The sequence below is a fragment of the Eumetopias jubatus genome, unplaced genomic scaffold (assembly GCF_037043125.1).
Source record: "Eumetopias jubatus isolate StellerSeaLion01/CBP00866 unplaced genomic scaffold, mEumJub1_p1.0 scaffold_12, whole genome shotgun sequence".
Classification (NCBI taxonomy): domain Eukaryota; kingdom Metazoa; phylum Chordata; class Mammalia; order Carnivora; family Otariidae; genus Eumetopias; species Eumetopias jubatus.
Genome location: NW_028274818.1, coordinates 71809758 through 71827464, shown reverse-complemented (window position 1 = coordinate 71827464; position 17707 = coordinate 71809758). Strand labels below are relative to the sequence as shown.

Below are 17707 nucleotides of genomic sequence, written 5' to 3'. Positions count from 1 at the left end.
AATTATGTGAAGAACTCTTAAAATGCAAAAATGAGAAAATAAACCCAATAAAAATGGGCAAAGATCTCAACAGGCACCTCACCAAACAAGGTTCACAGATGAAAAGATGCTCCACATCATATGTCATTAGGGAACTGCAAATAAAAACTTAACACTATACAGCTATCAGAATGGTGAAAATCCAAAACCACTGAAAACAATTGCTAGCAAAGATGTGGAGGAACAGGAACTTGTGTTCATTGCTGATGGGAATGCAAAATGGCACAGCTGCTCCTGTTACTCTCCTGCAAGTCTCAGACCCCTTTGAGCCTGAGTATGGTTAGAGGAGGAGCTGTTTCCAGGCCTCAGACTGTGTACAGGAACAAGAAATGATTTTGGAGGACACAGCTTTCTGGTTAACTCTTCAGGATTATCCAGGAGAAAAAATTAGGGTTCTTTCTGAAAACAAGACATCATTCCTAAGAAGGGATTTTTAGCCCTTGGAGAGAGGTAAGAGATCAACATTTAGTCCAGAAGCACTTCCCTAGATGTCACTGCCCCAGTCTCTTTCTTCCTTCTGAAATGGCAAGCGCTGATATGAGTCGTCAGGATGGTGGTGGAATGGAGATCCAGCAGGCTGTCTCAGCTGAAGGGGAAGAATGCATAATAAGTAGTCAGCCAGGAGCCCTGATTCTTAAATTCTGTTCCCCAACTGCATGGACAAGAATTTGATTTCTTCCTGGAGCTATCATAATCAAAGGACTTTGTTGTATCTGAAGAAGGAACCAGAAATCCCCAATTTTCTCCCTGCATCTTCTCCAACACAACTTAAGACAATCACTTCCTGACGTTTGCCTTATATACCTCTTAAATGATCACTGTTCTTCGCCCCTCTGGCAAGTAGCATAGATGAGATCCTGTAAGATGAGCTTTGAAGCTGAAAGTTGTTATACTGGATTGATCCTTCACCATAGCCTAGTATCAATGCCCTCTGTAAAATTGAAGTGCCATTACCCAATCCCATTTGCAAAGCACTCTTTGCCATGGCAGATGTTGGAAGCTATTGAGATTGTTCTTGCTAAAACATTCGGACCTTCTAATAGCTATAGAAGATGCCAAACACAATTACTCATGTTGAACTTGGAGAAGTGAATTCTTCTGCCAGGCTCTTGCAAAGAATTCTCCAAGTCATCTCCTAAAAGGAGGATGCACAGGTCCTAGCCGACTGTCTGCAATAGGTAGCATGGGATGCGAAGCTTCAGCTTCCAAAGCTATGTAATAATGATGCCTGTTCCACTAACCGAGAAGCTGTGTGGCATGGGGGAAAAGGATGATAAATTGTGAGTCATGTGTTGTGGGAGCTAGTTTTGTCCTACTAAATCAGTTATTCTCCCAGCTTTCAAAAATGGTGAAAGGTTTAACTAGGTCTGTGTTTCCCAAACTGGTGTTTCAAAAACACTCTTGAGTTGTAGGTGAGAGTGTTGCACACAAAAGCCCCACCACAAGGGCCTCCACAAACAGGGCTGGTATTCTGTATGCTTACACTCCTCTATTTTGACTACCCCCCACCCTGAGTTTCACACTACACATTGAAACATAAAAATGCTCTGAGAAATCTTCCTATAACAAAACATTCACTTTATTCTAACCCATTGTCCCCAAATTTACTTGGATGAAGAATACTTTTCTTCATGGAACATCTCTGCACGTCTCACAGTGTTTTCTGGGTATCGGTTTGGGGCGCACTGACAGGGCTAGATTTCTAAGGTCCTTTCCGGATCCTTCTATCTATGTCCTCCATAGCAGGAGAGGCTCGAGTGCTTGCAAGACCACCAGGTCTATGTGAGCATTCAGGCCCTTATTACCAGCAAGGCAAACGCTAGAGAGCAGACATTGCAGGGATGTGTGCCCGGAGGAGAAGCAACCTGAATGGAGGTGATTTTCCTGCAGTGTACATGGAATCCAGTCCTCCTATTCCACGGTGAAGATCCCTGAGCTTTGAGTTTGAGCATTCCTGTGGATAAAATGATAGCCTTGTATATTCATAGGTTCCCACATTTAATACTATGTGTGATCCTTCAGAGGACTTGATGCTCTTTTCTTCCACCTCTTCTGGTAAAGAGCAAGACAAGGACTCATGGTCATCACAATCAATGAAGCATTTGATACCTCAAGAAGGAAGATTATTGAGCCAGTGGATGTTCTGAGTAAACTAAGCTAGTGTGCAGGGGGCCGTGGCAGGTTCTCTCCTTTGTAATATTCCATTCTTATGTTTATTACATATGATAATGTGTCAGTCTTGTGCTTGACACTGAAGACTCAAGGCTGCACAAGACACAGCCCCTGCCCTGCTTACATTTTAATGGGGGAAGATGGACAAAAACAAGTAAACAAACCAAATAACTCTAAGTGGTGATACGTGCTATGATGAAAATATACACAGTGCTCAGAGTGAGAAGAGCAGATATGACTGGTACATGAGTAAAAGGAAGAGAGAGCCCTTGTGCAAGTTTGGATTTTAAACTGTGGGAGTTTTAGAGGGCTCACAGAACTGAATATTGCAAAAGTGCCTCTTCATTGAAAGAATAAGATTGGCAATACAAGCTTCTCCTTTAAGGATGATAAGTAGCATTAATGAGGATGAATGCTCCCCCACCATAGCTAAAGGATGAAGGAAATGTTTTAAAAAACCTGTTCCTCTCTCCACCATAAACTACTGCTCCTTAAGCTACTAATATTTTTAAAGAAAACTTTACTAAAGTTAAACACATTTTACTTTTACCCTTATTAATATTAAAGATCCTTCCCTTTTTTTCTTCTAATGCCCTGACACTGTTCAGTTGTTCATAAACATGGTGGGAAAATACTTAGTGTGAAAATTATAATATCAGAAATCTACCATTTGTTTAAAAAATTCAACAGGAAGCTTTATTACTAAGTTTTCCCTTAAAAGTGCAGAGTATTTAAATACTATAAAGCTTGCTGTTTTTTGTTAGTGCCAAGATCAGTGCAACTCCAAAGTCACCGTCCTGCTGTGTTGGAAGTGAGAAGTGACTCTGACAGTTTTGCTAAATCTGAAACTCAGCATGCTTGATCCCTCTCATGAGAGATAGGGTGACTGCTTTAAAGTGAAGTGCAGGCGTTCTCAGATGTGGTGGGTCGGGTGGGTCACAGGAGAAAAGCCTCAAAAACGTTGCACTGCAGAAAACATTTCACAATAGCCCGGTACCACTGCCCACTGGGGAATTCACACATGAAGGGAAAGCTGCACATAAGCCACACGGCAGACGCTTCAAGAGTACTCCAGCCTTGCTCCCCACTAAACCCACACAAGAAAGAAATGATAAAGGTGACAAGCGTGGACAAGATTTAGTAACAACAATACACTTTTGTCCAAATACGTTTTGCAAGCAACCCTGGAAACACAAAGTGTGAACAAAGGCTCAACCTTCCTACTTGAGAGCACTCCAGAGACTCTGTTCAGGTGAGAACCCACAGAAGCAATGTGAGCCCTTCAGCAAAGAATCCACTCTAAGCAACAAAAGGTAAAACCCAGAGAGGAAAGTAACGGGCAGCCTTGACCCATTACATCGAGTGCAACCGGCCAGGAAATGCAGAGGGTGGTCAGTAAACTCCTGTCTGTGGAGTGACTCAAATGAATGTTTAGAAAATCCTTTAAGGAATTCAAACCTTCTGTGTTATCCCAACTGTCCAGCTGGATCGAAAAGGCTGCTTAGGGCGCCTGGGTGGCTCAGTTGGTTAAGCGACTGCCTTCAGCTCGGGTCATGGTCCTGGAGTCCCGGGATCGAGTCCCGCATCGGGCTTCCTGCTCGGCGGGGAGTCTGCTTCTCCCTCTGACCCTCTTCCCTCTCATGCTTTCTATCTCTCATTCTCTCTCTCTCTCAAATAAATAAATAAAATCTTTAAAAAAAAAAAAAGAAAAGAAAAGAAAAGGCTGCTTAGCATTCCTGCTCTCAAGCTCTCCAGGGGAATTAGACACTCTTCTCACGGTTCCAAAAGTTGATCAACACTAGCACTTTTAGTTTGATTCCAAGCTCTCCTCTGCTTCCCCTCCAGCTAAGACAGTGGAGGGTCTCAAGATCAGCTTGAGGTTCCAGACGCAGTCTGCTTAAGGGTAGGGAGAACCCTGGGTCTGGCACAGTCCCCACACCGTGGCCACTTAGCACACTGCTGAGAGGATTTCAGGGTTACGCTGGTCACTGTTCCAGTTCTTGGAACCAAGCTTGGAGCCACTGTAAGGCTGTTATCTGAACCACCTGAAATGAAGCACCTTCTGGTTTGTCCTAGAATCATTTGGTTATAAAAGACATTTCTGAGAACTTTAATACGAACGTTCCAGGCTAAACTTAAGGTTGTGTGTTGCACTTCAGCTCTACACCAAAGCCTAAATAGGGGCGCCTGAGTGGCTCAGTAGGTTAAGCGTCTACCTTCGGCTCAGGTCATGATTCCAGGGTCCTGGGATCCAGCCCCACATCGGGCTCCCTGCTCCCTGCTCAGCGGGGAGTCTGCTTCTCCCTCAGCTCCTTCCCCGACTCATGCTTGCACTCTCGCACTCTCTCTCTCTGAAATAATATCTTTAACAAAAAAGAAACCAAGCCTAAATAGATTTTATGTTGCATTTTTGGTAGTCTGCTCTCATCCCTTTGACAGGGTACAGAAATTGCTTCTTCCAATGTCCACATGTCCACCCCCAAATTTCCAAGCATGAGTTGTGGAATATTGTACTGCTGGTTCTTGGCTATGCAGACATTCCCAACAGAGGTTCTCACTCCTCAACTGCAATGTCCTGCTCCTGCTTTCCTGCATGACCTTCCTCCCAACTACCACCTCTTAGTCCAAGAGGGCAGTCCCCTTCCTCTCTACACTGATCAGGACAAATCTGCTTCTGCCCTATGTCCTGTTTCTGAGGCCAACTTGCAGAAGGTATGAGAGGGGTAGTTATCAAACAATTGCTTAAAATCTGCACTCACAGGCGGAACGGAAGATAACCCCTACCCTCTCTGTAGCCCACTGGTCAATAGCAACCCATCTTTATGTACAAAAGCAGTGGAGCACAGAGGGAGAGCAAGAGAAGAGGAATGAAGCCAGAGAGGGAGGGATGGCTGCTTTGTCCACTTGAAAAAACTGACCAACCTGGACTTGTCTCAGGTAAAAAATCAGTCCTTCTTTCCTATCACCTAGTCTTGTAAGCTCCTCAGTGTGCCTATCAGTGTTACATGAGCTCAGTGGAGCATCTACATGAAGGAAGATCTCTCCTGAGGGCCAAAGTCCACGTGGACTGACACAGAAAGGGCTCCAGAGCTCTAGTAGAATAGCTGTGTCTATGTAGACAGGCCAGGTTATGCTGCAGAAACATACGGCACCAATATCTCTTAAAATAACTTTAACAGAAGTTTATTTCTCATTCCCATAAAATCCATCACAGGTCTAGGGGACCTTCCAGGACAACTGCTCTCCATGTGGGGGGCTCAGCATTCCAGACTACTTTGAACTTGTGGCCCCCGTTTCTGTATACGCTTCCACAACTGAGGTAAGAAGAGCACTATAGAGTGTTGCACCAACAGTCTTCAGCCCAGAAGTGGGGCTTCTGCTCACAACCCTTTACCCACAACTATCCTATGACCCTAATTGCAAGAAGCAGAAAACCATAGCCACTCCTTTATACTCTTCACTAGAATACAAGTCCTGTGAGGGTATGTATTTAGCTCTTTTGTTCACTACTATATTCTCAGTCTAGACCAAACAGTGCCTGGGCACGTAAGAGGCCCCCATGAAACTGAATGAATGTAGCACCGGGAAGATGTCCGCATGTATCCGGGGATGAGATAGAGTACCTGAAGCCTAAGGATGAGGGTGATAGATAAAAGCTATGCAGACGAAAGCTTTAAAGCTGGCTGTGCCTAAGAAATAATACTTGGTATTGTTCATCTTGGGGAAGAAAACAAAATCCTGCTGAGAGCACCATATCCACAGCTCAGGTGACTTACACCATAAAGTACTGAGGCCAAGGATCAAATCAACTGAGCAACATCACCACCAGCAGTGCACAACTCCTGAAAGGAGCTGAAAATAGCCATAAACACAACTGCTTCCTTACTGCAGTCAGTCTGCCCAGCACATCACTGGGGAACAGGGGAAAGGGAAGCAAATGTACATTGATTGAGCATCTACCACTGGCCAGGCTGTGAAGTGCTTTTCATTCACCAATCCCTCTAGTCCCTAGAATAACCCTGAGTTGAAATAGTTTTCTTTCACAGAACACATGGAGACCTAAGTGTTTCGGGAACCAATCAAGCCACAAGAATGTTTTATAAGTTAGAAGGAGATACAACACTGTGTCATCCAGCCTGGCCCTGCAGGAATAACGTACACATCCTGCTAAACGTGCCTTCAGACCTCCCTGATGCAGCTAGCTGGCAGCGAACAGACCCACTAGCAATAGGGTCTTGAACAAGTCCTGTGTCTCAGCCTTAACTTCATCATTTATAAGGTATTTGGGAGAAATCATTTAACCCCCTTCTTGGTACAACCTAAAAGCTCTAACAGGAACACATGTCACTGCTATAGGTAGGAGTTCTAAGATCCACAGCCTGGAGAGATGTTCAGCCATCTATATCATTTATCAGCCTAAGGCTGTTAAATGCTGTGTACAGACAGGTAGACCCTGCCTAATAATAGACAGTGTAAGACAACTAACATGAACGTAGAGTCTCCCATCCTTGTCCACCACTCAGCATTAGTTCCCAAACCTTTCCTCTTGGGAACCCAATCTTTTGCCACACCCAGTGAACCACATCCTGCCTGCAGCACACACTATAGTTTTGAAACAACCCTCTGGTGTTCTTATAAATGAAAGCCAAATTAAAAAGCCAGCAAACAAAAACCTGATTTGATCCTGAACTTCCATAAATATCCGTTTAGGTCCCAGGAAAAGTGCTAATATTTATGGTTGACACTGGAGAGAAAATGTCTAGTTTCTTTTATTGCAATCTTCTTTACATGTAATATATAATCCATGGCTAAAAATACCAACCCGTTTCCATATGATCTTGATGTTTTCCTCTATCAAACACCACCAATGAGAGGTGTAAGTTAGTACAGTTACTTCTTGCAGATTCTCTAGTGGTGAAGTAAATAGCATTTCATCACAGTAAAAATGGTGCTAAAAGGAATCAAGAGCTAAAATGTTCAAGGAGGAACTCAAATGATACCCAACTTGGGGAACAGTGTCCAATGACAAAGGAGAGGAAGAAAATCCAATTTGGTTCTTGGAAAACTTGACAACAGACCTCATTTTTTGTCATAGGGCTCTTGAAATTGGTAAGCCTACTACCCTGAAGGCAATGGTATTCAACTAAACATGCAGGTTATTCTTTCTTGTTTTGGAAGACCATGCTACAAATGTTTCTATCATGTTTAAAGTGGCTGGAAGATCAATGCAAAACCAACAACATGATGATCACAGAAGACTGATTAATTCCTCGGTGTATTTGCTATTTGAAGCTGAATTTGCTAATTGCCAGGCATACTCATGAAATAGTACATTCTGTACTCAGAATGTTCTTTGAACACCTTTGTTAGGAATTCCCTGAAGTTTTATTAGTAAAATTGTAGTTAGTACAGAACTAATGCACCCCCTGCAGAGTCAACCTTGATTCCTTTCTGAGAAACATGTTTATATCCCCAAATTTTCCACTGATGAATTATTCATGCTTCATAATTTTGTATTTTTCATAAACCTGAGGGTTAAGCTCTACTTGGTGAATTTCTTCAGACTTAGGACACTGGATAGGCTTCTGTTCAGTGGTGGTGTTTCTGTTTTTAAGAAGGCTGGACTGCCTGCTAAAGTTTCTCATGCTTATGCTACATGTGGGTTCTCCGGTGTTTACTAAGGTGGGAATTCTGACTGAATTTCTTTCCACATACGTAACACATAAAGGGTTTCTCTCCAGTGTGAGTTCTTTGGTGTGTACGGAGATTTGAATTTTGACTGAAGCTTTTCCCACACCAGGAGCATTTATATGGTTTTATTCCTTGGTGTATTGTTATGTGCTTATTAAGATCTGATTTCCCTCTAAAGCTCTTACCACAATGTTGACATTTATACGGCTTCACTTCTGTGTGAATTTTTTTGTGTTTAGTAAGATCAGAGGTAAGTCTGAAGTTTTTCCTACACTCCTGGCATGTAAAAGGCTTCTCTACTGCACGGGCTTTCTTGTGAAGATCCATAAGTCTCTGCAGCTCTTCTTCCCAGATTGACAGTTCCTTTGTTTGATTAACTGGAAACTCTTGATGCCACTTCCCCATCCTGTGTGTGTCACCATGATTTTCTTTGCCTGTTGTTTTCTGGGGAACTTTCACTCGGGTCTTTTTTGATACTATGTCTCCTGGTGCTTGTATTTCTAAGTCAGAAAGACACACAGGCTGATGGTTTTCATTGTCAGTTTTGACCTTTAACCCTGTGGGAATAAACATAACAATCAGCCAACTGTACGGCAAAGCAAAACTACAGGAATGGAGAGAAAAATCCAATGATCACTGATTCACAAAATATAGATAGCAGAATTTGAAATGCTAAAGTTGCTATCAAGTCACATTTGTCCTCTTCCCATGGTATATTTACCTGTAGGCAGCCCTCCAGGGCTGTTCTTGAACTCCAAGGGCCCTTGAACCCATGGGTCTTCCCCTTGCTCTAGATAGGAGATCACTTTAGGTTTGGGGAGCACAAATAATGCTGTGAAATGGAAAAAAGGAGGTCAAGGACTGGCAACTCAACAACTGTCCACACTATTTCAGGAAGAGCAAAGGACTGCTTACAGTATGTTACCCAAATGGTCAAATGGGTAGACTCTCCTATCTGGTTTCAGGTTTATACTATACTGCATTTGTGGGTGGATACAAAACGTGGAGACAGAGAAATAAACCTAAGCTGGACCCATGTAGAGGATAAAGGGCATGGGAATCCATCTACACTGCCCCTCTTCTGCCACCAAGATTACCCTGTATTTGAACAAGGTTGAACCAAACCCCAGAGTCTGCAGGGAATACCAGTTAGTCCTATTAATTCCTTAGGATTTGCCCAAGTCTAGCAGAGCAAGGTGAAGGTCAGTGGGCTGCATGTCCTATGCACTAGTGATTCCTGTGATGACCACAATAACTTTTTACTTAGCTCTTTTTTTTTTAGAATACATTTATTTTTTTTAAAGGTTTTATTTATTTATTTGAGAGACAGAGAATGAGAGAGAGAGAGCACATGAGAGGGGGGAGGGTCAGAGGGAGAAGCAGACTCCCTGCCAAGCAGTGAGCCCGATGTGGGACTCAATCGAGGGACTCCAGGATCACGACCTGAGCCGAAGGCAGTCGCTTAACCAACTGAGCCACCCAGGGGCCCTACCTTTATTTTTAGAGAGAGACAGTGCAAGCACAGGTGTGCAAGCACACAAGTGAGGGGAGGGGCAGAGGAAGAGAATCTTCAAGCAGACTCCCCTCAGGGTGTGGAGCCCAACAAAGAGTTTGATCTAAAACTCGTAAGATTGTGACCTGAGCTGAAATCAAGAGTCAAAGGTTTAACAAACTGAGCCACCCAGGTGCCCCTACTTTTTACTTAGCCTTTAAGCACCACATACTGGACTAGGAAAGATTCCTCCCACTCCTGTAGTTCACTGGTTCTTGTCCAGATGGAAGAAACAGACCAGAATTACTTAATGAAACTTTTCTAAATATACATTGCCAAGTTGGGGAAGTAGTCATCACTCAGTCATTCAAACAATACGTACTGATTGGCTATAATGTGCCAGGAACTCTCTTTGGGCTAATGATATAGTGGTGATTAAGCCAAAGTACCCTGATCTCATGGGATCTCACCTTCCGGTGGGACGAGACAACCAAACCGCAATAAATAAACAAAACGGTCAGCACGTAATAAATATTTTGAAGAAAACTAAGGCAGGTTAACTCCGCATTTAAGACTCTGCTTCTCTGAAGCTATTTTAGATGAGGTAGTACAGAAGGCCTCTTTGAAAAACTGATATTGCAGCAGGAATGTAAAAGTGAGTTTTGCCATGTGGCAGAAAACTGTGCCAGGTAGAGAAAAGGGCAAAGTAGAAATGACCATGGCAAGTTCAAGAAACAGACACATCAGTGAGGCTCAAGAGGACTGAGCAGGGGCACAAGTGGCAGCAGATGAGGGCAGGGTGGTGAGTAGGGTCAGACCCTGGAGGACCCTAAGCACTTCAGTAAGGTGTGGATTTTACTCTGAATGTGATGAGAAGTCATCATAAGATTTGAAATGGGAAATGTCATGATTTGACCAGTTTTTAAAAGCGTCTGGCTGCTGTGTGGAAAACAGAGTGTGGCAGGGCACCAGTCAGAAAGTATCCAGCTCATTCTGCTTAGACATGCTGCTGGCTTAAGCCAGGACGCTAACAGCACAAGGAGATGAGACATGGCTGCACTCAGGCTACACTGTGAAGGTGGAACCAAAAGGACAGTGATGCATTACAATGGGGTAGGACAGCAAGATCTCAGTAAGGGATGACTGTACGTTCCTTCCTCTTAGCTACTGGGTGAATGCTCTTTACTGAGAAAAGGGGTCTATGAGAACAGAGTTGGGGAAGGAGAAAAAATAAATCAAGAAATCTACATAGTATATGGAGTGTGCACCTGGACACAGCTCCCCAGCTGATCTGGATACACCTTTCCCCTGTCCACACACCATCTAGTTGAGAAGCAACCTGTTACTGGAACACAACCTCTCAGAGGACTACATTCCCAGTAAGCAGAGAACATGCAGATTACTCAACTTCTACCCAATGGGAGAGGGAGATTCTTTACCTAGAGAGATGACAGTCTCATAGTTTTCCCGCATTACATCATTGTAGAGGGCCTCCTGAGTGGGATCCAGTAACTCCCATTCTTCCTGGGAAAAATACATGGCCACTTCTTCAAATGTCAACAAGCTCTAAAGAAAACAATGGGCTTCAGCTCAGTACTTGCACTACAGAAGCAGCCCTACCATCTGGCCCATGGTAGACCCTAGGCATTCAAGGAATTAATAGCACATTTTTTTTAAAATGCAAAATGGAAAGAAGCAAGGGATCATTAACAGCCTAGGAGGTGCCCAGTTCCCCAGCGAGAACACTAGGGCTAATATGCCTGTGAGCTGGGCAGTCGGGTCCTGGGCAGCAGGGAAAGGTAGCCCTCAATATCTGAATTGCACAGCTCACCTGGGACTCAGGCAAGATGAACTCAGGTGCCACTGTCCAGTCTTTGGTGTTTGTCTTCTCAGAAAAGGCTAGGATCTGGTGAACAGGCATAGCTGTGGGTAGAAAAGAGCCAGCAAAAATTTCTCTCACTTCAGTCTATGAGCATCCTTACCTCATTTCTAAAATACAGAAGATCCTATTCCTTTTGGTACATATGGGACATGTTTACAAATGTTAAGTGATACCTAGTAGTGACCTTCTCACAGTAAATAAGAATCGAGTCTCTAATAACCCCCAAAATCATTCCCCAGTTGACTGTCTTCAGTTTTCATGTAGTCAGTAAAAGGAAATCTTACTTTTTCTTATATTATATAAAACGTTTTGAGTTGGGCAAATATCAGGGGTGTTTAAAAATGTAGAACTCAGAGTCAATGTGCCAGTTGAAGAAATGGAAAGGTAGAAATTAGCTTGGTGAGTTAAAGCAACAGCAAAATCAGTGTGGATAAAGAAGACCGAACAAAGACACCAGTGGAAAAAGACAAGGGCAGGAAGGTGAGCAGCAGCCAGATCTTATAGGCTCCTGGGTACCTCAATAAGGAATATGGATTTTATTCTGAATGTATGAGAAGACATCCTAAGATTTACAGCACAGAAATTTCATGATTTGATCAGGACATTAAAATAATAAAAGGATGAGACACGGTTGCACTCTGCCTACACTATGAAGGTGGAGCCAAATGGACAGTGATGCATTAGAAGTGGGTTGTGATTGCAAGATTATGCCTAAGGACGACTGTATTTTTCTGGTGTGACAGATTGGATAAATGATGGTACCTTGTATGGGGATGTGAAAGGTAAAAAAAGAGCAGATTTGGAGGGGAGGAAGGGATCAAGAAGTTTAGGGTAAGAAATGACCATGTGCACCTGGACAAAGCTCCCCAGGTGATCTGGATACACCTTTTTCTGTCCACACACCATCTAGGTGAGAAGCATCCTGTTATTGGAACACAGCCTCTCAGAGGAATACATTCCCAGTAAGCAGAGAATATGACAGATTACTCAACTTCTACCCAATGCGAGGGAGATTCTTTACCTAGAGAGATGACAGTCTCATAGTTTTCCCGCATTACATCATTGTAGAGGGCCTTCTGAGTGGGATCCAGTAACTCCCATTCTTCCTGGGAAAAATACATGGCCACTTCTTCAAATGTCAACAAGCTCTAAAGAAGACAATGGGCTTCAGCTCAGTACTTGCACTACAGAACCAGCCCTACCATCTGGCCCATGGTAGATCCTGGGCAATCCAGGAATTAATAACACTTTTTTTTTTTAAGGATTTTTAAAAATATTTACTTATTGGACAGAGAGAGAGAGAGACAGCAAAAGAGAGCATGAGCAGAGGGGTGGGGATGGAGAGGGAGAAGCACGCAGGGCCTGATCCCAGGACCCTGGGATCATTACCTGAGCCTAACGCAATTGCCCAACCAACTGAGCCAAGTAGGTGACCTACTTTTTTTTTTAAAAGTGAGAAGGCAAAAAGGAAAAAAAGCAAGGGATTCCCCAGGGAAAACACTGGGGCTAAGATGCCTGTGAGCTGGGCAGTGTGGGTCCTGGGCAGCAGGAAAAGACAGCCCTCAATAGCTGGATTGCACAGCTCACCTGGGACTCAGGCAAGACGAGCTCAGGTGCCATTGTCCAGTCTTTGGTATTTGTCTTCTCAGAAAAGACTAGGATCTGGTGAATAGGCATAGCTGTGGGTAGAAAAGAGCCAGAGGAAATTGCTCTCACTTCTTTGAACATTCTGACGCTATTTCTAAAATACAGACACTACCAATTCTTTCAACAGAAACAGAACACATTTGCAAGTGTGTATGGTGTCTTAAAGTAGCCTTCTCATCACAAATAGGAGCCAAATTATCAACTGACACCTAGAATAGGTTCCACGATTTTCAGGAGTGACATAATGAAAGAAAAACCGTTTTTAGTTTCCTCTGATGAAATAAATTGTTCTCAATTAGGCAAAACTCATACATATTTAAAAATGAAGTACTCAGGAAATCCAGTGTATAATAAGATACGACTTTTGCATCATTATTCTTTTTCTTGATACATAATTGTGTTCATATTCTGCCACTGATAACCCATTTCTGATCTCAATTTCTTATTTTATGAGAATGAGATGGCTCCTATTACCTCCAGTTTTCTAAAGAGTTCATGGTGTTACTACCAGAGCTCAGTGGTATAGATACTACTATATCATAGGCCAATGTCCAACTTCACCCACAACTGGTCTACTCTACTGACACCTGGGGACTATCATAATTGCTAATGTGTCTGTTTATAGATCCACAGAGCTCAACATATAGAAAATACAAATCGCACAAATTCCTATCAGTTCCTAGGAAATAGTACTTATCATGTCCTGCCCTACCTGTCTCACACACAGGCTCAGTTTCCTTACGAGAATTCCAGCTCAGGTGTTCTTGCAGCCCCTGGTGTATAGTCCAAAATTCATCATGGGACATGTCCACTGGCGGTGACTCTGATGCCTTCCTCTTGAAGCCTGTGACATCTACAGTTTGTCTGAAGAGCACGGCCTCTTTTCCAAACTCTTGGTTTGCAACCTAGAAATAAATAATCTTCACCTACTAACAGATAACTTACTTTTGATTAGGGGGTTGGTGGTAGAAAGAGGAAAAAGCTGAGTACGGATGGTAGGAAGTATGAAACACTAAGAAAAATGACTGAAAGACGAAAGGAGATACTGGGCCACCAATTTCCCACAAGGTATTCACTAAAAACCTGGGGGGAAAAAAAAGTTGTGGCAACTGCTACCTCTCAGACACAGTTGCTCCCACCCATCTGCATGCAGCAAAGCACAGACTAGCAGGGTTGCATAGATTACATATACACGTACTGTCTTGACAGGTTTTCTCCTTGACTTACAACCTTCCCTTAGTGGTTTCCTGTCTTCTACTTTTCATCCATTACCACCTTTTTTGGCAACTGAGACCATGTATGGCCTAGAATAAAATCAATAAAAGGATCTTCTTACTAAAACACTGACAGCAGAAAAAAGTGCACATCAGGAAGAAAGTCACATGAACTTTACTACCCACTACTCATAATGGGTGAAAAATGCACAGAAAATTCCTGCCTTGCTTTCCTTTTATTATGTTTTTTAATTTGACCTTATTTTTTTAAAGATTTTATCTATTTATCTGAGGGGGGGGAGAGAGAGAAAAAGAGCACATGAGAGAAGGGAGGGTCAGAGGGAGAAGCCAATTCCCCAATGAGCAGGGAGCCTGACACGGGTTCAATCTCAGAAGTCAGAGATCATGACCTGGCCCGAGGCAGCCACATAACCGACTGAGCCACCCAGGTGCCCCTGCTCTCCTTTTAAAGAATCCACTGCCAGACCCTTTCTTCTTCTATTATCCACTTGAAATAAGGCACAGCTCATTGATAGAAAAATGCCCACTGAGGACTTGGCCTTTGCAAAAATAATGAGTCAAGAAAGGTTAGACAATGAGAACATTTACACCCTCTGGAGGCAAGGAGCCTGGGGATTATCCAAAGACTTCATTGCTGTGCTTCCTATGCCAGCTTCCCCATACCAAGGGACATCAGGAGAATATTCTGAGTTCCTCTTAAATTTTAACGTGTCATCCCAGTCTTCTGTCTCTAGTAAGGGGGCCCAACTTCTCTGACCCTTCATCCTCTTGTGAAGACGGAAGCCCTCAGTGCGTGGAACGTTCCAGAGTCTCCTTTCCACTGTACGAATACTGGCAGGAGAGCTGGGACACAGAAGTGAGACCAGAGAAGGAGCAAAGTAATTAGGGAAAAATCAGTCCTATTCTTCTCAGACAGCATCCCCGGATTAAGTAACTAGATGCTCAACACTCTTGTTTGACACTTCCCTGCAAGAAGCATAAAGGGCACCGTGCACAAGATCCATTCCTGTGTTTTTAAATCTCTTTACTTGACCCAGAAAAATCACAGCTGATCTTTGCTTACAAAACGTTTATCCACAGGCCAAGTCGCAAAGGAGGAGAGGAGGAGAGTTGGTGATGTTGAGGGTGACCCTTCGGCCCACCTTCCCTTTCTTCGACGCTCATTTAGACCTCGAGGCGAGACTGAGGAGAGTCCCGGGACCTCGCTTTCCCGGCCGTGAGCCCGCAGGAACGGCACCCAAAGTCGACCAGGATGCCACGGTATTCCCAAATGGCCGGCCGCCGGCTGCCCAGCAAGCTCAGCGGGCACCGGGACGCTTGCCGTGCTTGGGTACCAGCAAAGGCCGACGTCTCCGAGGCTGCACCGCCTGGGTCCCCGGCGCGCGGCAACACCGGCCAGCGAGGCCCCGACGCCGTCTGCGCAAAGGCGGACAACAGGATGGCCTCCGGAGCCTGACGGCGGGGCTTCCAGAAATGGTTCCGCCGTCGGGCTGCGCCGACCGGCCCGGAAACACCGCGGTCCGCGGACAATGGAGGCCGGGGTCCCTCGGGACCTCCGGGGCCGACGCCGCTCCCCCTGCCACCCGCTCACCTGCAGGCCGCCGCCCTCTGCCCCGCGCCGCTCCGAGGCGGACCGGGACCCGCCCCGCGCAGGACCGTCCTCAGCACCGGCCCTCAGGCCCGCGTCACTGCCCGGGCCCCAACCAACACCCCGCTCCGGCCGGAAGCGGAGTGACGCCGTTCCGGGGAGGGACTTGAGCAGCAGCGCGGCGGGCTGCGGCCTCGCGGAGGGACAGCGGCCTTCCTCCGGGTGCTGCCCTGGTGGCCGGAAAGAGTTAATGCTACCGAGTGTCCCGTTTCCCGCCGCGGCCTAGAGGGGCCTGCGTGCGGCTCGGCTAGCGGCTATCGCCGCCTCGCGTCCCCGCTCCGGGAGGCGCTGCGCGTCCGGCTGGTGCCTGCGTGGCTTTCCGGCGGCCGGCTGCGCCTGATCCCCCGAGCCCCGCCCGGCGAGGGTGGCCGCCCCTGCGCGCGCGGAGCCCTCGGTCTTCCTGGTGTTTGCGTCCCGGTCAGGATCGGCGGCCCCCGAGGGCTTGTTCCCTCCTCTGGGCCGCGCGTCCCTCACAGCGATCACGTTTTCCTGGTGAGGTAGGTTTCAGCCGCTGAGACGGGTCCCATTTGTAGTGTCCTTGACAGGGACATGGAGGCGCGGCTCGGCCCGGGTCCCACGAGCGACGGGCCGCGGCCCCTACTATGGGATTTAGGTCCCCTGCAGTCTTGGCTCCCGCTCCGTCCGCCACGGCATGCTCCCTGGATGATGGGAACCCCCTTCCCATCTTGTGTCGCCTGCAGTCTCTGCCAGAGTTCGTGAACCCTACTTCTTAGGATCCGGGCATTTCGGGTTGTCGGCGTCTCCTGATCATCAGGGCTCTCCTAGCGTCAGCCTTCGCCAGGCAACGGGTTACTTATTAGGTCCGCTACGTGCGGGCAGGGCTGGAATGCACAGGGCAACGTCTTGCTGCAAGGAATCTGGCCAAAGGACCGGGGCATTTTCGTGACCATCAGTAGTTACGCAGGCTGGGAAGAGCGCGGGAGGCCTAGGCTGAGCGTTGCGGGAGTCCAAGGAAGTCAAAGTTGACTTATGGTTGGGGAAATGGTCAAAGACCTTGAACCCGATGTGTCCGCACCACGGAGTGGGGCCACATCCACGCAGAGGGAAAGCTGGAAAAGATTGGGGTGTGAGAAGATCCGTCATACGTTTTCACTAAGTGTGATCGGGCTACATTTGGAGGAAGACTTAACAGTGAGAAAATAAGTTCTAGTAGCCCTGTCACGAGGTGCGTTGCATGGCAGTGAAGGGACTGCGTTTAATAAAAGTAAATCCTGGAGCATCGCGGGAGGCTTTCTGAGGGAGCTTCTTTCCAGCGCAGTTCATCTGGAAGTAAGGTGAAGGTGGGAATGAAAATGGGAGACCAGTAGCAGGCCATTATATTACTTTTGCTTTTAGGTGGAATCCTGTTATGCTTCTCTGATCCTTTCTCAAAGGATTAAACACGGGAGATAAGAATAAGCAGCTGCCTAAGACACTTGAATAGGTTTCAGAGCAGGTTCATTTCCATCCGAGTCAGGTTGAGACTTAAGTTTCTTCAAAAGCAATTCTTTCCAGGCTTCCAGAACCAGAGGACAGTAGTGCTCTTAGCATTGAGATCCTCACCATTAGGCCCAAGGCTGAGCATATACTTGGAACTTACTAAACTGAACAAATGAACTTCTGTCAGTGGTGCCCTTGCATGGTACTGGAGGGCCTCATTCATAACATGGGTACTGAGGTGGTTGGGGGAGAAAAAGTGGGAAAAGAGACCCCCATGAAAGCAAGAAGAAGGCACAAAGTGGTGAATAGTGAAAGAGGGCAAGTAATGATTTTTGTAGTTTGAAGACTGTGCCAGAGTTCCTTTCCCTTGCTGTGGAGCCCACCATCATCCCCTCCCCCAGGGGAATGTGAATCAAAGCCTTGGTACTGCTTGAAAAATGATGAAATGTACAGCTGGGAAG

At 45.7% G+C, this 17707-nt stretch overlaps 1 protein-coding gene across 1 annotated transcript; it reads right to left on the bottom strand.

Annotated features, from left to right (window-relative positions):
* Window positions 1–7781: 7781 nt before the first annotated feature.
* Window positions 7782–15727, bottom strand: LOC148162838 (zinc finger protein 75D-like). Its single transcript, XM_088017316.1, has 8 exons — window positions 15222–15727; window positions 13636–13828; window positions 12864–12955; window positions 12298–12424; window positions 11226–11317; window positions 10834–10960; window positions 8624–8734; window positions 7782–8459 (listed from the first exon to the last, which is right to left on the bottom strand). Exons 2-8 carry the CDS (start codon window positions 13727–13729, stop codon window positions 7864–7866), a joined length of 1239 nt encoding a protein of 412 aa, XP_087873442.1. The 5' UTR covers window positions 13730–13828; window positions 15222–15727; the 3' UTR covers window positions 7782–7863.
* Between the last annotated feature and the right edge of the window lie 1980 nt (window positions 15728–17707).

Coding starts and splice junctions, on each gene's coding strand:
- LOC148162838 (XM_088017316.1), bottom strand. CDS start 13,729: ATGTCCCATGATGAATTTTGGACTATACACCAGGGGCTGCAAGAACAC. Junction 11,318..12,297: donor TGAGACTGTCATCTCTCTAG/GTAAAGAATCTC, acceptor TTCTACCCACAG/CTATGCCTGTTCACCAGATC. Junction 8,460..8,623: donor CCCTGGAGGGCTGCCTACAG/GTAAATATACCA, acceptor TTATTCCCACAG/GGTTAAAGGTCAAAACTGAC.